This window comes from Dicentrarchus labrax, unplaced genomic scaffold (assembly GCF_905237075.1).
Source record: "Dicentrarchus labrax unplaced genomic scaffold, dlabrax2021, whole genome shotgun sequence".
Classification (NCBI taxonomy): Eukaryota; Metazoa; Chordata; class Actinopteri; family Moronidae; genus Dicentrarchus; species Dicentrarchus labrax.
Window position 1 is genome coordinate 20009701 of NW_026136705.1, and position 16138 is coordinate 20025838.

Consider the following 16138-nt stretch of genomic DNA (forward strand, 5'->3'; position numbering starts at 1 on the left):
AGTCAAACTGTCAAATAATGAGGCAAAAAGCGTTGCCCTTTTTTTACTTTACGTGACTAGGTGACGTCGGTTCATCACAGATTTCATGGTTATCTGATCAAGGTAGAGCACGGCTGAGCAAGCCCACAAAGTTCAGGGACACACTCAGTTTGTCTTATTCGACTGCTCTGCTCAGGAGCAAGGACTGACCCTTTAAGTTTGTGTATGTAGAAAGTTCTTTGACATATCATATGTCCATAATATTAACAGTTTTAAAAAGGTATCCTTTCTTTTTGTGTGTGTGAAAATCATTGACGTGCTTATAGTAGATCTTCTGCAACCCTCAGTACTGTTATTGACTGGTGTGTACACAGAGGGTGAAAAACCTCACTCACACCTTGTCATATACTTGTAAATAAAATGTTTTAAAAAGGAGACACAGCGTGCAAGGCATGTGACTTTGTTCTCTGAAGCTTGCAGGTCATTCACACACCAACGTGATTTCACAAAGGTTGGATAATTAAATGTTATGCATGCAGTGGTAAAAATGTGTCTTTAGTCATTTTGTTACTTTAGGAAGTAACATTACATTTCTCAACAAACATTCATTGGGAGAAAAATAACTAAGTGAAATATGAAGAGACCATGTGAAATAAAGGCTGGTATGTTCAGACTGTGTGTGTTCTGTGAATCAGACTGAAGGCTGATTGTAAGTGAGAACATAGGTTTTTTGTTGATAGAAGATCACAGGAAAAGAGCTTGTGCTTGATATTTGTGTGAAATTGATGTGGGCAGAGAGGGGAAGGGCAACAAAGAGGGGTCAGTGTTAGTGCTAGTGCTATTATATACGCCGTATTTGACAGGTCTGGATTTTGTACCCTCTAAATGTTGTAACCCTGACATAAAAGAAAAATGTTGAACTCTCTGAAGTTTGCCTCTCTGTCTGCTGTTCTCTGCTCTGCCCAAAGGGAGGCAGCAGCTTCTGCTTTCTGCCATTTTGCGTGCGTGTATGTGTGTGGGTGGAGTACACACTTGTGCCATAATCTGTCCTATATTTCTTGGAAGGGTCACTTGTGGGTTCAACTCTGACTCAGAGGAAGCAGATGCAATATATATTATATCTTATATCTGAATCTTTATCTGAAGTTCCCTGCAGTTTGTATAAACATGAACATTTTTATATTCCCATAATGAAGCAATAAAGCACACAACTTGGGTTTTGTTTGACTCTGGAGCATTTAAGCACAAACAGAAAAAAGGATTTCTGGGTGGTTGGGAAAGTGTGGCATCACCCAGTGTTCAAAGAGCTTTTAACTGCAGTTTTGAATGTGCCATAAATCTCTAAACAGCCATTAAATCCAAAACTCCCTGCCTCTTACAAACGACCTATTACTTAGTAACTGTGAGTCAGCTTATAGAGCAGCATCACAACTGACCAGTGACCCTATAAAAACTGTCCCTGTCTTCCTTAGAAATGGGCGGTTTTAAATGAAGGCTGGTAATTGGTTAAGATATATTTCAAAAATAAATACAGAGTGTGATTTTTCCAAAAGAAAATAATTTGGTGCAGTAAATATATTTAAATATATATATATGTATATATATTTTTTTTTAGGTCCTTCTCAGGCCAACAGTTTCTATTACATTGTACTGCCATTATCTTGACAGACAGTTGATAGTAGATGTGTTTCAGTTTCTATGGTAGTTATGTACAAGTTTCATTACTGTCAACTGTGACCGATGTGCACTCACACCCCTCTGGCAAACATTTCTTTTGTCAACATGAAAAACCTTTATAGCTTTGTGTACTTCCAAAACGTATGTTAAAATAAAAACATTTCAAAACGTGAAGTTTGGAAAAAAACAAAAATCAACGGTCTTTCAAGTGCGAAAGTAACTATAACTATACAGAATCTTAGACTTATCTCTTAGACTTATGAGTAAAATTTTGTATCACGGTATTTCTTATATCAGGAATTTCACTGTTACTTGTACGCATGTTTAAGTGTTTTGAATAAGTTTCAGTTTAAGTATAAATGCAGGAAAGTATATGAACTCTGCACAAACATGTACTGACAATGCTAAGTTAACTAGAATACTAAAATAACAATAATAATAATATTAGTAATAATCATAATATTAATAATAATCATAATAATAATGCTATAGATGAAGTTGCAAAACTAGCCCGTAATTGCTAAAGTTAAAGTGATGTCCTTTGTCCCCTGTCATGTGACACTGTAGCATTCAATCTTGGTAGTGCTGCCGTTTTGTGATGGCTCCGGGTGAGTCTTTTGAAGTTGTGGAAATGATTAATGATGAATGGTCTCATCAATGGGATGCCCTGTTAATAAAAATCTCTACATGCACTTCTGAACAAAGTGTAGCTTGTTACATTTGAATCACATCACACAGCAGGAGGCAGCTGGGTTAGTGGTAAGGTTAGGGTGGGGTTGTGTTTAGATTTTCAGAAAGTACAACAGAAGCAAATTAATCATTAATGAGATATCACTGCCTACATCTTATGTCTTTTAATTCTTGTTCTTACTTAGTGGTGGCTTTTCACCCATTTTCACCAAATCTTATAGATGAGTTAGTTTATGAGGAAACTTGAGCTCAGCTAGTCAAGTTTTCTTTAAATCACTGCTTGAATCATGGTATGACTTTCAGAATATGTTTATAAAGTGCTTTGAAAGCTTTAAACATAATTTGTCCCCCACCAGTGTTTTGGACTAAGTGATTTACTGGACCAGATCCAGTTTAAATTTGAAACACTGAAAGAAAACATGTCAAGTTATAATATGTTATAAGTTGATAGGTCATGATATAGTATCCTTACATGCCGACGTGTGCTGCACTTTTACTTCAGACTTTTACAGTTCTTCCAGCAGGACAGTACTTCCACTCTGGAAGTATATTTTTATAACTTCCCTCCTTTTATTTAGGTCACTGTGATCAGTGTGCTGGCAGTGGTTGCAGTCCCGTGCACGTATCTGAATTTCTCTTGGCAGTTAACCAAATAGATAAACCTGTTATGCATACAGTATGCTGAAATACCAAGTCTACACGCCCAGTGGGATTTGATCATTTGAAGAGCTAACACTGTTTTGGAATTGTTTTTGTTTCTAGTATTTGATGGTCTGACGATTGATTTTGCTTGTTTGTTTTTGTTTTTGTATGTAATGTACACAATGTATATAATTGTGTAATTTCTGTGTTGGACCTAAGGAAGACTAGCGGACATCAAGCTTGTATGCACAAGGAAACAACAGAGAAATTAATAATCCCTCTACCAACTGAAACTCACTTATCAACCCTTGTGAGAGATAGAGTCATCCAGTGAAACTCCCCTAACTGCACAACTCTACTTCTGTGGAAAAAAAGCTGGAATTACTGCAGTAGTTATAAGGAAGAGCTGTTTTAGTAACATGGAAATTAACTTCATGGTCAGCAGCTAATCCAGGTTCACAATTCCAGTTTCTTTCAGCAGTTCTGACTGGTTTTATATTGGTCTTACTTGGTTTATGCTTTGAAAAACATAAACGAACCACTTTGTGGAATGGGAGAGTTGTCTTACTGTGAGCATAAAACAGCGACAACCATAGACGAGATCAACACAGGTTGTTGTATATCGACTTACAGAAATAGCTATTCTTAATTAAGCATTTTGCTTCAAGTGATATGACAACACATCACCATATAGCTGAAAATGACCATGTGAAGTGAAAATTATGTTAGCACGAAGATCACATCACTACTAAATGTTTAGGCCAAAATGACAAATCAAACTAACATGTAGGCTAAATTAAAGGGGAACTTCGCTGGTTTTCGATTTTGTCACTTTTGTCGTCGCATGTTTTCTCAATGAGCTCCCCCTACAGCTCTCGGACGTATATTTTACAAAACTGACATAAAAAAAACTCACTTGCGGCACCCTCCTCCCCCTTTCTACCGCTGCTGATGTGCATTTGTTGCCGGGCAACTTTTTTGTGTTGAGCAATGTCTACCGAGGTGGGTAATACATTATACACAGTATCATAGAACATTGCGTTTATGTGGAATTGCCGTAAAGCAGTTCGTTTTTCTCGCTCGTTCTTGCTTCTTACGATACTTCCTATTTCCAACTTAATGGGACGGTAGTCCCAAAGTTGCAAGGTTGGTTTTCCACCTGGGGACGCTAGGGGGAGCAGAGAAAGTCACCATTAAGACCGGAACAGACCATTTAACCATCCAAAGGATTTCTAAACGGGTTTATTAAGTTGAAATAGTTGCCAAATTCCCCTTTAAATAAAATGACCACTCAGTGTGATTAGGCTAGTAGATGTTTTTATAGTAGATCACTGCCTCCAGTTACGGTTTCACAGTGTTGAAGTACTGGCTAATGTTCAAGTGTCATTTTGTTAAATTAAAAAACAGAAGATAGAGTCATTGCAGTCTGCATTTCAATATAATTTTATGACCCTTTAATGAATATTACACAATATGGCACTACTTATTTAAAGTTTTTTTCTTATTAATAATAGTCGTGACATTCCTGTTGTTATTATGAGTGTTGATTGATTTGATGGTGATGAAAATCCTAGTATTTTTTATATTAACATAATATTAAAGGGGTCACTTGCAGATCTACTAAGCCTTTCCCCCTTTTTAGCTGTTAGCTTTGGTTTTACAGCAAGTTTTCCTAGTTCAATTGCCAACAGCAGCAGACAGCTGTTTTCAGCAAAAAGCTGTTTAGCAGTGGTTGGTGGAAACCAAAAAAGAGATAAAAGAAGAGTGAACACTGGACAAGTCAGGTGGTGAAAAAACATGACTCCAAATGAATCCTACTTTTGCTGTATGCAAATAAAAAAAAACGTTACAACGTAAACGCACTACAACAGTTCTATAAGAAGATATCAGAGCTGTATCTTTGTCACTGCACAACACACAACTGGAGAACACGGTGCAGTAATGCTGTTGAGCGGCAACTCTACCATTAAGTATTTCTTGTTTAAGCATGCAAACAAATAATTTGATTGTACTAACAATCAGATATTATTTGAATTGTTGTTAGATTGTTTATTTCCTTCCTAAATACCAAGATAATATCAGTTAATTGCTTTTTATCAGGCTTTATCTTATTGTGGTTACAGGGGTGAGCCAATTCTTTAGCAGCATGTGTGTGACTAATATTGAAGTGTGATAATGTGTACACATATACAAGATAAAAGTGTGTCAGAGTCTGATAGTGGCACTGTATAAATCTGTGCAGGCATACATCACATGAACCCACAGAGTCATTCAGACCTGGTTTAAGGGAGAAACCAGAATCCATGTCATCAGCCATTAGACACAGGATGGAACAGCAGTCGCGTAGTCTGCCTGGTGGAAAATATTTTGCTCACTCATGCTCAGGCAGATAAAACTCCAATATGCCAACCGTGAAACAAAACACATTTCTGTTATCTCATGTTAAGATGTTTAAAAGGAAAGTCTGGGCATATTCTTTTTTAACAATTGATCAACAACCAATTTTATCTGTTTATCCAAAGCCTGATATAGATCATCCTTCAGCAAAGACCTCCTTTGTTGTCCAAAATCGATTAAATACACAGTTGTGCTGCTATAAATAACCATTAGTGTACTAACTGTGAATTAATCCGCAGCTAGAAATAGTCCCCAACAAATATAGTTTTTCCTATTCTTATTCCAGTTTGAGTAATGTAAACTGAAAACTACGTTGCCCAACTGTTTTGGGAAATTAACTATATATCTGTGACCCCTTTTTATAAATATTTACGTCTTCAGTATGTACCAAAAGGGTTAGAGCTGTGCGCTACAAACAGAGAAGGGACAACTAACACGTTGTTGGTCTTGGTCTTTTCGTGGTATTGTATTTATCACACTGTTCATGTATACTGTAGTTTGTGCCCCAAACAGAACAGAAACTAAAATGTTCTGAGCTACAAAAACATTGCAGTTAGTTCACAGAGGGCCAAAGACCAATACACATCTATAAAATATATTCTTAGCATTTCTAGTTTGCCATTAACTGGAATTTTATTGTATGATTACCCATAGACTGTGTAACCTAGTGGGGATGGTACAAGTTTCTGCTGTAAAAACAACTTTAACATCATGTTTCAGTCAAAGCTATAAAAACATGACACATCACAACAAAACCTTTTTTGAAAATAAGGAAAGAAAAGAGACAGAAAAAGCCTGCTACGTTTTAATATGTGCTAAATTTCCCCTTTTTTATTCCTTTGTCTCTCTCAAACACAATTCCACTCAAACACACACACTGGATACATGCACACACTTAAACACATACACATCAAGAATACATGTTTGTATATCCGTTACAGTCTCTTGTGGTCACCTATCAACCACATAACAAGTTCTGCCTTGGCCACTCATTACCTTTCGACAGCAATAAAACAAACACACCCAGAGCTACCATGGGCAAAAGGTTAAACCATAAAAATACTCTTCATTTGAAAAAGCACACAAACGAACACCCACACACCCAGGTGCTAAACGAGGCCATTGCCCAGGACTCACCTGATTGGCTTGGTTTAGCCGATGATGTCATATCTTAGGAGGGCCTGACCACGACAATAAAAAGATACACAGATAAGGGTCATCGACTCCTTACGAGAAACAGAAGGAAGGCAACATTTATGCTGGCACGTACGCGCAGCAGAGAGTTTGTGGAGGAAGCACACTGTCAATCAGTCGATACTCCTGGATTCAGCAGCCGGTGCAGTAGCTACAGTTTGAGGAGGAGGCTTACCTGGCGGAGGGAAGAGCTGACAAAGAGGAGCTCAAAAATCAGGAAGGCCTTCAGAATATTTGCTGGAAAATAAACGGGGGCAAGGGAAGCAAGGACAATAAAGAAAAGACAATAAAGGGGAAAAAGGACCAAGAGGCGAGGAAGGACAAATAAAAACTTTCGATCCAAAGAGGGGACGCTTGTCTTGCTGCACAATGGTGTCTTTTGGACTTGAACTGACCGGTGTCACTCTATCAGCGCTCGGCTGGGTGCTGAGTATTATCAGCTGCGCCTTGCCGATGTGGAGGGTCTCCGCATTCATTGGCGCCAACATTGTCACAGCTCAGGTGTACTGGGAAGGCCTGTGGATGAGCTGCGTGTTCCAGAGCACGGGCCAGATGCAGTGTAAGGTCTACGACTCCATGCTGGCTTTACCTCAGGACCTGCAGGCCGCCAGGGCACTCACCATCGTGTCCATCATTGTGGGGGTGGTGGCTCTCCTCATCTCTATGGTGGGAGCAAAGTGCACCAACTGCATCGATGATGACGGGGTTAAAGCCAGGGTGATGGCTTCCTCAGGCGGGGCATTCATCGCCGCAGCTCTGGCCCAGCTGGTGCCTGTTTCCTGGTCAGCACACACCATCGTCATTGAGTTTTACAGTCCACTCATTCCCTCTGGTCAGAAGATGGAGATCGGGGCGGCGCTGTATCTGGGCTGGGCTGCCGCGGCCTTCCTGCTCATTGGGGGGTGCATCCTCTGCTGCAGTTGTCCGCCACAGGAAGAGAAACCAACAAGGTACAGCGTGCACCCCCAGAGTCGTATAGCATATTCCGCTGCACCGAGGTCAATTGCTCAAAGCTCCTACAACAGGAGGGACTACGTGTGAGGGAAGAGCAGAAGGATCAGAAAGAATACTTTATATTCACATGTATCCTGCTTATTTGTAAATTTTCAGGAAAAGTGTACAGAAAGGTAGCTAAATCCTAATTAAATTGGTTTAACTGGTACCAATTGTACACTTCCCAAACCAGGTGTTTTTCTGGATATTTAGGACCATAAATGTATGTAAATATGCAGGCAGGTTTTTTGATATCATAGATTTGAAAGCTCTGTACAGATTTTTGATGGTCCTGTTTACAATTTTGTCTAAAGTGAGCGAAGGGTGACATCAAATTTAAGAAGAGATCAAATATTGTAAGAGAAGTTCAGAAATTTGATCGATGCAATTAGTTCAATAATGCGACTTTATCCCATATGTATTTATTATTTGTTATAACATTTACATTGTCAATGTATTTGTGCTGATCATTGTGTACATAACAGGTATCATACTGTCAATTAATGTAAAGCAAATAGGGACACTGTTGTGACTGTTTCGACTGAACTGAGTTCCAAATGGCTTCTTTTCTCGGGCAATAATAATTTTCTTGCTGTTATTATAAAATACAGACACAGAGTCACAGATGTGAAACACTGTGCGGCCGAGCAAAATGGGCTCCAAAGCAAGGTCAAGATGGCGGAGTGGTATATTAAAAAGAGTGAGAGAAATATATATAGTTTATATAGTATATATAGAGTTATATATGAGTGATTTTAGTTGTTTCATCTCTATCACTGCACATAATGTGGCTTTGTTTTGACATTTTCTACAAAGGTTTACTCTTTTATGTAACATGTCTTTTGTTGTATTAACATTTGCCAATAATGAGAGAATAAAATGTATTAGGATGATTTTATGAATGCAACTGTTTTGTTTTTAGATCTACTAACATGATTTCAATAACTAATAATAAGAAATAAAGATTTTCACTGTGAAACATTATGTGGTTCTAATTCATCCTGGTTAGACTTAACAATGATCAAAAAAGATGATCATCAAATGTTTTAATACTTAGAGACATAAGAGTAGAAATTCAAGTGAACACAAATTAACATCAAATCATAAGAAGACCAATAAGTTTAAGACATTGTTCAAAAACTGGAAGAGTTTCATCTTCATTTGTTAAAACCATCTTTGGTTTTTTCATTTTGATATAATTTTGCAACAACAGAATTAGTGACCACTCGTACGTCAGAGTTGCATGTGAATCTGTTGAACAGAAATTGGATGTGATGGGAAGGAAAGTCCCTTCTGTCTGGTATCCGACTCAGCCTCTAAACCACTGATACCAACTTTTTCCTGTTTTGAATAGTCAAATTTTCCCTCTGTGTTTCAGCACGTGATGTGCTCAGGGACAGCTGAGCAGCCTGTTAATTCGGCACTAGGAACATTACTACACATGACCTATTTCTCCCCCTCTGAACAACACTGAACAAAACTCTTTCAACATCCAGGAAATCTTTTTTCAACTTAAGATTTTTACTCCTCTGTGAACATAAGCAACCCCATCAAATAGAAACACCTAGTGGCAGAGGATGTTTTTTTTGTAAAGTAGCAATACCACATTGTAGTTACAACTAAAAGTCTTGCATTTTACATTTTACTGAAGTATATATACAAAGGTATAAGCATCAAAACATACTATACTAAAGGTAAAAGTATTTATTATGCAGCATGGCTCATTTCAGAATAATTATGTTATTGGATTATAATTATTGCTGGAACTGGGAACAGTGGGGTTGGTTTTAATTACTTTATATACTGCAAGGTGTGTTGTGAACTTCCCATCAGGATCAATAAAGCCTTCTTAACCTATAATTATATGTCATAATTTATTTGTTTATTATATATTATATTATTAATCTAAATCTACAAAGTAACTTAAGTTATCAAATAAATATAACGTAGTATGAAGTAGCAGAAAACACAAATACCTCAAAATTGTACTTAAGTACTTGAGTATATGTACTTACTTTCCACTACTGGTGACTGGTGACTGGTGACCCTATTGCATTCCTCCACTTTGATAATAAGTTACATGGATTAATATGGAAATATAATGACATTTATAACATCTTTGTTAATGCTTCTGCACTTGTTTTGGTAACACAAGCGGCTGGTCAACACATGTGTACTGATACAGGTAGCCCACAGGTTATGGCTGTTATCTCAGTAGTAATGAATAAACTGATGTTGTTACATAAACACAAGAAACTGACTGATGGAGAGGCTCCCAGTGGAATGACAAACGGAGCCTCCCACCCTCAGGTTTGTTTATGTGTGTTGTTGTTTTCATATCTTTCATCTTTCATATCGTATAAAAAAAACATTGGATCAGTCTGTTGTTGAACAGACTTATTTTAACAGAATTATTTTAAAAATATGCACTTGTCATATAAAGCATTACGAAAACTTTTAAAATTTCTAAACTTTCTAAATTCAACCCATTTACAAATGTGTTATTTTATTTTAACATTTTTCCTGAACAAAAGAAAAAAAGAATCCTAATTATCTGAATGTAAAAATGATAATTCCTGGGCTCGTTATACTAATCCTCAACAAGGAAATACTACTGCCAACAACAGTAATTTACTCCATTAACCTTCTTTTATACAATATACTCAACCACATGTGTGTCTGTGGGAATTGTTTAGTCAGAGTACAGAGTTTAACCGATACTGAGATGATCACGCTGTCTGTATGCTAAAGGTGTTTAGAATCGGCCTTTTCTCTCTGCTCATATTTACTCTGGGTGCAGTTATTCCGGTTTTCAGTCGAGCTTTGGGTTTGTTTTCCTAACACTGAATCCTGATTGTTTAAGAAACTCACGTGACTGGAACCAGGAAGTAACAAAAGACCAATATTATCAATGGTACATTCTACTTATATCCTGAGTGTGTGTGTTTGCACTAGTGTGTGTGTTTGTGTGTGTTTCTATGCTTACTCACAACAAGCTTTTCTAGGTAGCCAGAGGCTGCAGCTACCTCTCTGTTCTCCACTGCTGCCTTGTGTTTAAGGAACTGAACATTCCTCTAAGAGAATAAGTGATGTATTTGGTCAGACCTCATTTAATTTCCTTATTTGCTCCACTTTAAACCACAGCTTGGATTTCCTTGTCGCTGTGTGAATCTCCCACATCAGGCTACAATTCCTAGGAGAAAACAGGTGAAGCGGTTATTTAAAGTGTTGGTCTTGAAAGTCACAAGCCAACCATCTTTCCAGTGACCAACCCCCACAACCACGCACACACACACACACACACACACACACACACACACACAGACGGACCCACCCTCCCTCCATCACATACCTCCTCACCCGCCCTGCTTCCAGCTCCCCTCCTCCACCGTGTATGTGAACAGGTGGTGTTTTTTGTTTCATGAAGACAACCTCCTGCTGACATCATTACCAGGGGACTCCTCCTCACTCCCCTGAGGTATAAAGGATCTCATATTTCCGTGGCAGCATCTCATAGCTACATCACACACCACAGGTGCTTCTAGGAGGACACCTGAACAACACAGGAGAAGACTCTTTACTGCAATCTGAACTGGTTTTGTTTGTTGGAAAATCCGTGGACTCACTGTTTTAAGTTTTGTTCTGTCACCAGACAAAGAGCCAGCATGTCGATGGGCATGGAGATTGTGGGCATTGCCCTGGGAGTCATCGGATTTATCATTGCGATAGTGACATGTGCCCTGCCAATGTGGAGGGTGACGGCCTTTATCGGAGCCAACATCATCACAGCTCAGACCATCTGGGAGGGTTTGTGGATGAACTGTGTCACCCAGAGCACAGGCCAAATGCAATGTAAGGTCTACGACTCATTGCTGGCTTTGCCGCAAGAGCTGCAGGCCTCCAGAGCAATGATGATCATCGCCATCATACTGGGGGTCCTGGGGGTCATGATCTCCATCGTTGGCGCCAAGTGTACCAACTGCATCGAAGACGAGCCATCCAAGGCCAAAGTGATGATCATCTCTGGGATCTTCTTCCTCATTGCCGGCCTTCTGGTCCTCATCCCCGTCTCCTGGACTGCCAGCGTCGTCATCCGTGATTTCTACAACCCACTCCTTACCAATGCGCAAAGGAGGGAGCTGGGCGCATCGCTCTACATCGGTTGGGGAGCGGCCGCCTTGCTCCTGATTGGTGGGGCGATGCTGTGCAGCAGCTGCCCGCCAAAAGAGGAGAAGTACAAGCCACCTAGGATGGCCTACTCCGCCCCACGGAGTACCAGTGCCGGTGGAGGGTACGACAGGAAAGACTATGTTTGATTGGATAAAATGAAAATATTTGTTGCACATGAGTGTTTTTTGTGTGTCTATGTTGTTTTTTGCTATTTGAAACCACAGGATGAACCCCGTGAAAAGACTCCGAGATGAAGATGAGTGTATAAATATTGATCATTCAGCTTTGCTTTGCCGAAGATGTTCATTTGCATCAGTCTAACGCTTTTGCTCTGCCATGATCCAGCAAGTGTGTCTGGTTAAAGAGGCTTTCATGTTCAGTATATGAACGTAAAGGTTTATAACTTTTTAAAATGTCTGATTCCCTTTGTTGTATTTATACTAAAACTTCCATTATGTGAATTTGAAAACACCTGCTTCTTGTGTGTGTCGTGCTCTATAATTAGCTGTTGGCTGGCTGGTGTTGCGTTTCACTGAAACTTTCAGTTAAAACGCTGTGTGTCATTTCACTGACAATGACAAGGAAGAGCCAGCTCTCATTTTACATGGATTTGGTTGTGTGATTGTTCAGTGTGTGTGTGTGTGTGTGTGTGTGTGTGTGTGTGTGTGTGTGTGTGTGTGAAAGAGAGAGAGAGAGTTTGGTGTGTGTGTGTGTGTGTGTGTGTGTGTGTGTGTGTGTGTGTGTGTGTGTGTGTGTGTGTTTTGCATGTAATATTTGCTTAGGAGAGTTTCTGCTGAGACTGAAACCGAAGATGGATCCATGATATGGCCCTAGGTAACAACATTATCTCCTTCCTTAGTTTTACTGTTTCAGGACACGGAAGAGACTGTTTCAGTTGATATACAAAGTCTGACTTTGTGTCCATATGTGTGACTTTATTTTATATTCCTGTAATCAACATGTGTAATGTATTTTAACTGTGTGTCTTAGTTTCAAACATTTTTGTATATATCAGAAGTAACAGCTGTACGGTCCTCTGTATGTCAAGCAAAGAGCCAAAAGACAGAGACACAGATGTGTGTGTATGTGTGTGTGTGAGACACCCTGAGGGAACAAAACGACTACAACCGTTGTAGGATGTTTGTCTCCAGCAGGATGTGTTTTGTGAGTAGAAATATTTCCATCTCTTTTAAATAGGATTTTGTCTCCAAAGTTTAACACAATGTGTTTCTTTTGTGTTGTTCAAATGTCATTAAAAGACAACGCTGATTTATAAAATAAAATGCTTTGTTAAATGTTTTATAGTACTGCTTGAATTCCAAATATGTTGAAGATTTCAATAAAAGCCATATTAAAAAAAATATGGGTTGTTTTTTTTCCCTTCTAAGAACACTTAGATAATCTAGGAGGGACATCACAAAGCCTTTGCTACCAAAGCAAACAAGGATGAGTCCAAATCAAATAGTTTAAAAAGCTGAAAGTTGGGTTGGGCTTTGGGAATTGGGTTTCTTTGTTTACCCAACGGTACAGCTGAGTTAAATTCATCTATCAGATTAGCCAAAGCTAAATAATGTTTAGGTGTGGCTGGTACAGTAGGCTTTGTTTGGCCTGCCACATACCAAAATGAAAACACATTTGCCTGTTGGCTATAATATGGACAAAGGAAAGAGACAGCAGGTACACATACAGTCATTACTTTTGTACTAGTTACTTTTCAGGAAGAACTGAACAAAAGGGAGGAATAAAAGAAAAGAAAATGTGTTTAATGTTTAATAAAGTTCGGTATCAGGTGTTTTAGTGTTACATATATATACAGATACAGTTCCTCTCGTCAGGCAGTCTTGTCTGTATTGAACTAGATATTTATATTCATGCTGCATTCATGCTGTAGGTCATGCTGTCTGTCAGTAGGTCTATTTTTATTAAGAAGCCTATACATCCTGTATGTGTCCTGCAGTTTAGGAAAACTGCTTGACAAGACTTTACAGAGTTTTTTCTGAAGGTTGATGCCCCATTTCGTCCTTGTTTTGTCCCTATCTTTAATTTTTTCTTTAATTTTAATTGCATGTTTCTTTGTTTGAATTTTTGTATTATTGTTTGTGAACAACTGTGGACTACAGTTGAATGCAGGTCCATCGTATTAATAATAATTAAATATTATGTCATATATTATATATTATATCATCATTATATATATACTGTAGCCACTGTCACCCTTTGGTTTGTGAAAGCTTTGGGTTTGACCATTTGGACACAAGAGAAAAAAGGACAGCAGCCTATTGAACTGTATGTATGTGCACAGTTAGGGTATACTGTAAAAAAAATTATTGTCACACTTTAGCATATTTGTTGCTGACATTTTTCTGTAGAACTGGTCAAATTCCATTCGCTGACCCACCTCGGTCATGGTCCTCTGAGATTACAGGGATATGGCAAGATGTTTGTGCGGGTGTGCGTGTGTGTCTGTGTGTGTCTGTGTCTGTGTCTGTGTGTGTGTGTGTGTGTGTGTGACTGATTGATAATACCTGGTGGCAGAGAACTGTTTCAGCAAGCAGCAAGTGTAGCAAGGGTGTTTCAATGCTGATAAAGTACCTTTGGTTCCATTTTCTGCAGATAAGGCTGTAAAATGTTGTGACTCAGTGGTTGAAAACCATCATGTGGACTGTCTGACATTTCCTGACTCTGCATTAACTAGGATGATATTGATTAGCACAGTGTCATCTGTATTCTGAGTACATGTTGTACCTTACCCAACAGAGACACAACAAACGATGCTTTAATTGTGAATGTTAATCCTTTACAATATTTATTTATGATTCATTAATTTAAATCTTACATGCAAAAAAATAATATGCATTATCAGCAAAATTACTTAAAGTATCAAAAGTAAACACTGTCAGTCTTTTACTATTATATATGCTAATTTTGCATTATTATTAGTGCTGTATTAATTTGTATGTTGGATTTAATACTGTAGTTGTTATAGTACATTATATATATATTATATAGTACATTTTTGATTTCTTTATGGCATTTATAAAAAGAAGAATAACACCCTCCAATCAGAGAAGAGCGGCCCACCTCCCCCAGCCTCCGCTGTGAGTGGGACTCTGTGAAAGCACTGTGCTCATTTTTAAATGTATACTGATCGAGACACATCATCCATGGGAGTTTATGCCATATTTGCCTCTACTTAGTATTTTTCTATTTTGGAGCAGTGGTTCTGACTTGACGGCTGTAGAAGCAACACTGCAATCTTTACCTTGATCCCACACAATAACTCCCCCCACAAACACACACATACCAGAGAGTTAGCCTCTCTGAGCCACCAGCTGAGCTACAACACAGGTACCACACAGAAACTTTTACATACAGAGTCTGACAGCAGCTGCTCATTAGCACTGACTACCAGCTCCCTGTTCCTGCTGCACCGCTGTGGTCAGTCTGTCATTCACTCCATTTGAAGTAGAGATCTCTGATGGATTTGCTGAGAAGGAGCGAGCTAGCAGAATTGAGGTGTTGTTACATGTAGTACTTGAGTAAATGTATGTTACACCGCTGGTTTTGGGCTATTGGTGGAACAAGTACTCTGAAGATGTCCCCCTGAGCTCTGGGATGGGCATTTTTCACAATGGTTTGAAAAAATATAGATTAATTAAAAAAAAGAAAAGAAAACATGAAATCAGTAGTGTCAGCGTGTTTGACTGTGCTAACAGATACTGTATGTTTCAATGATCGCAAGCAAGTTAGTAAGCTAAATTAATGTACGCTTGATATAAACAAAACGGTGAACCACTTGTAAGAATATTGCTCCATAGCGCTAATAGTACAATAGTACAAACTCCATAGGGTACCTTTAATGTATGTAGGAGACTAAAAAATAAATAAAATATAAAGAAAGAAAGAAAGAAAAACATTTAAATGAGTGTGCAGATGATGTTGACTGAAGTGAACAAAGTGAGAACTACAGTAGCATGACTGGCCAAAAAAAAGAGAAGGTCAAAGCAGTGTTGACCAGCCGTACAGAGAATACAGCCCATTGTTCTTTCAGACTTCACATATGTCACTGATCGCACATTTGAATGTCAACTTCTGTTTCCTGCATGAACATGTGGGGTTGACAAGTAGCAGACTTCTCATAAACAAGATGATGACCGAATCAAAGTCCAACAGGTACCTGATACAGACACGAGAAAGCCCAGGTTATCACTGATTTTTTTAACCTCACTGACTGATGGACTGTAAAGTTGTGTAAAGTAGATAAACTATCTCTTGCAAACACTTCAGCAGGTGTCAATAACTATGTTATGTTTTAAACACATTATTATCTCATTACATTTTAAACCACTCTAAAAATCATACAGGTCATACTCTGAATTTAGGCCGTGATCTATCG

The 16138-nt window shown here is 38.6% G+C and overlaps 1 protein-coding gene and 1 long non-coding RNA gene across 2 annotated transcripts; one reads left to right on the forward strand and one right to left on the reverse strand.

Annotated features, from left to right (window-relative positions):
- Positions 1–5013: 5013 nt before the first annotated feature.
- Positions 5014–11190, reverse strand: LOC127363422 (uncharacterized). The gene is made up of 3 exons (XR_007884823.1): positions 10925–11190; positions 10563–10765; positions 5014–7610 (listed from the first exon to the last, which is right to left on the reverse strand). It is a non-coding gene; the product is annotated as an uncharacterized LOC127363422 (long non-coding RNA).
- LOC127363418 (claudin-4) lies at positions 6949–13042 on the forward strand. The gene is made up of 2 exons (XM_051399799.1): positions 6949–7436; positions 11237–13042. Exons 1-2 carry the CDS (start codon positions 6949–6951, stop codon positions 11886–11888), a joined length of 1140 nt encoding a protein of 379 aa, XP_051255759.1. The 3' UTR covers positions 11889–13042.
- Positions 13043–16138: the final 3096 nt, after the last annotated feature.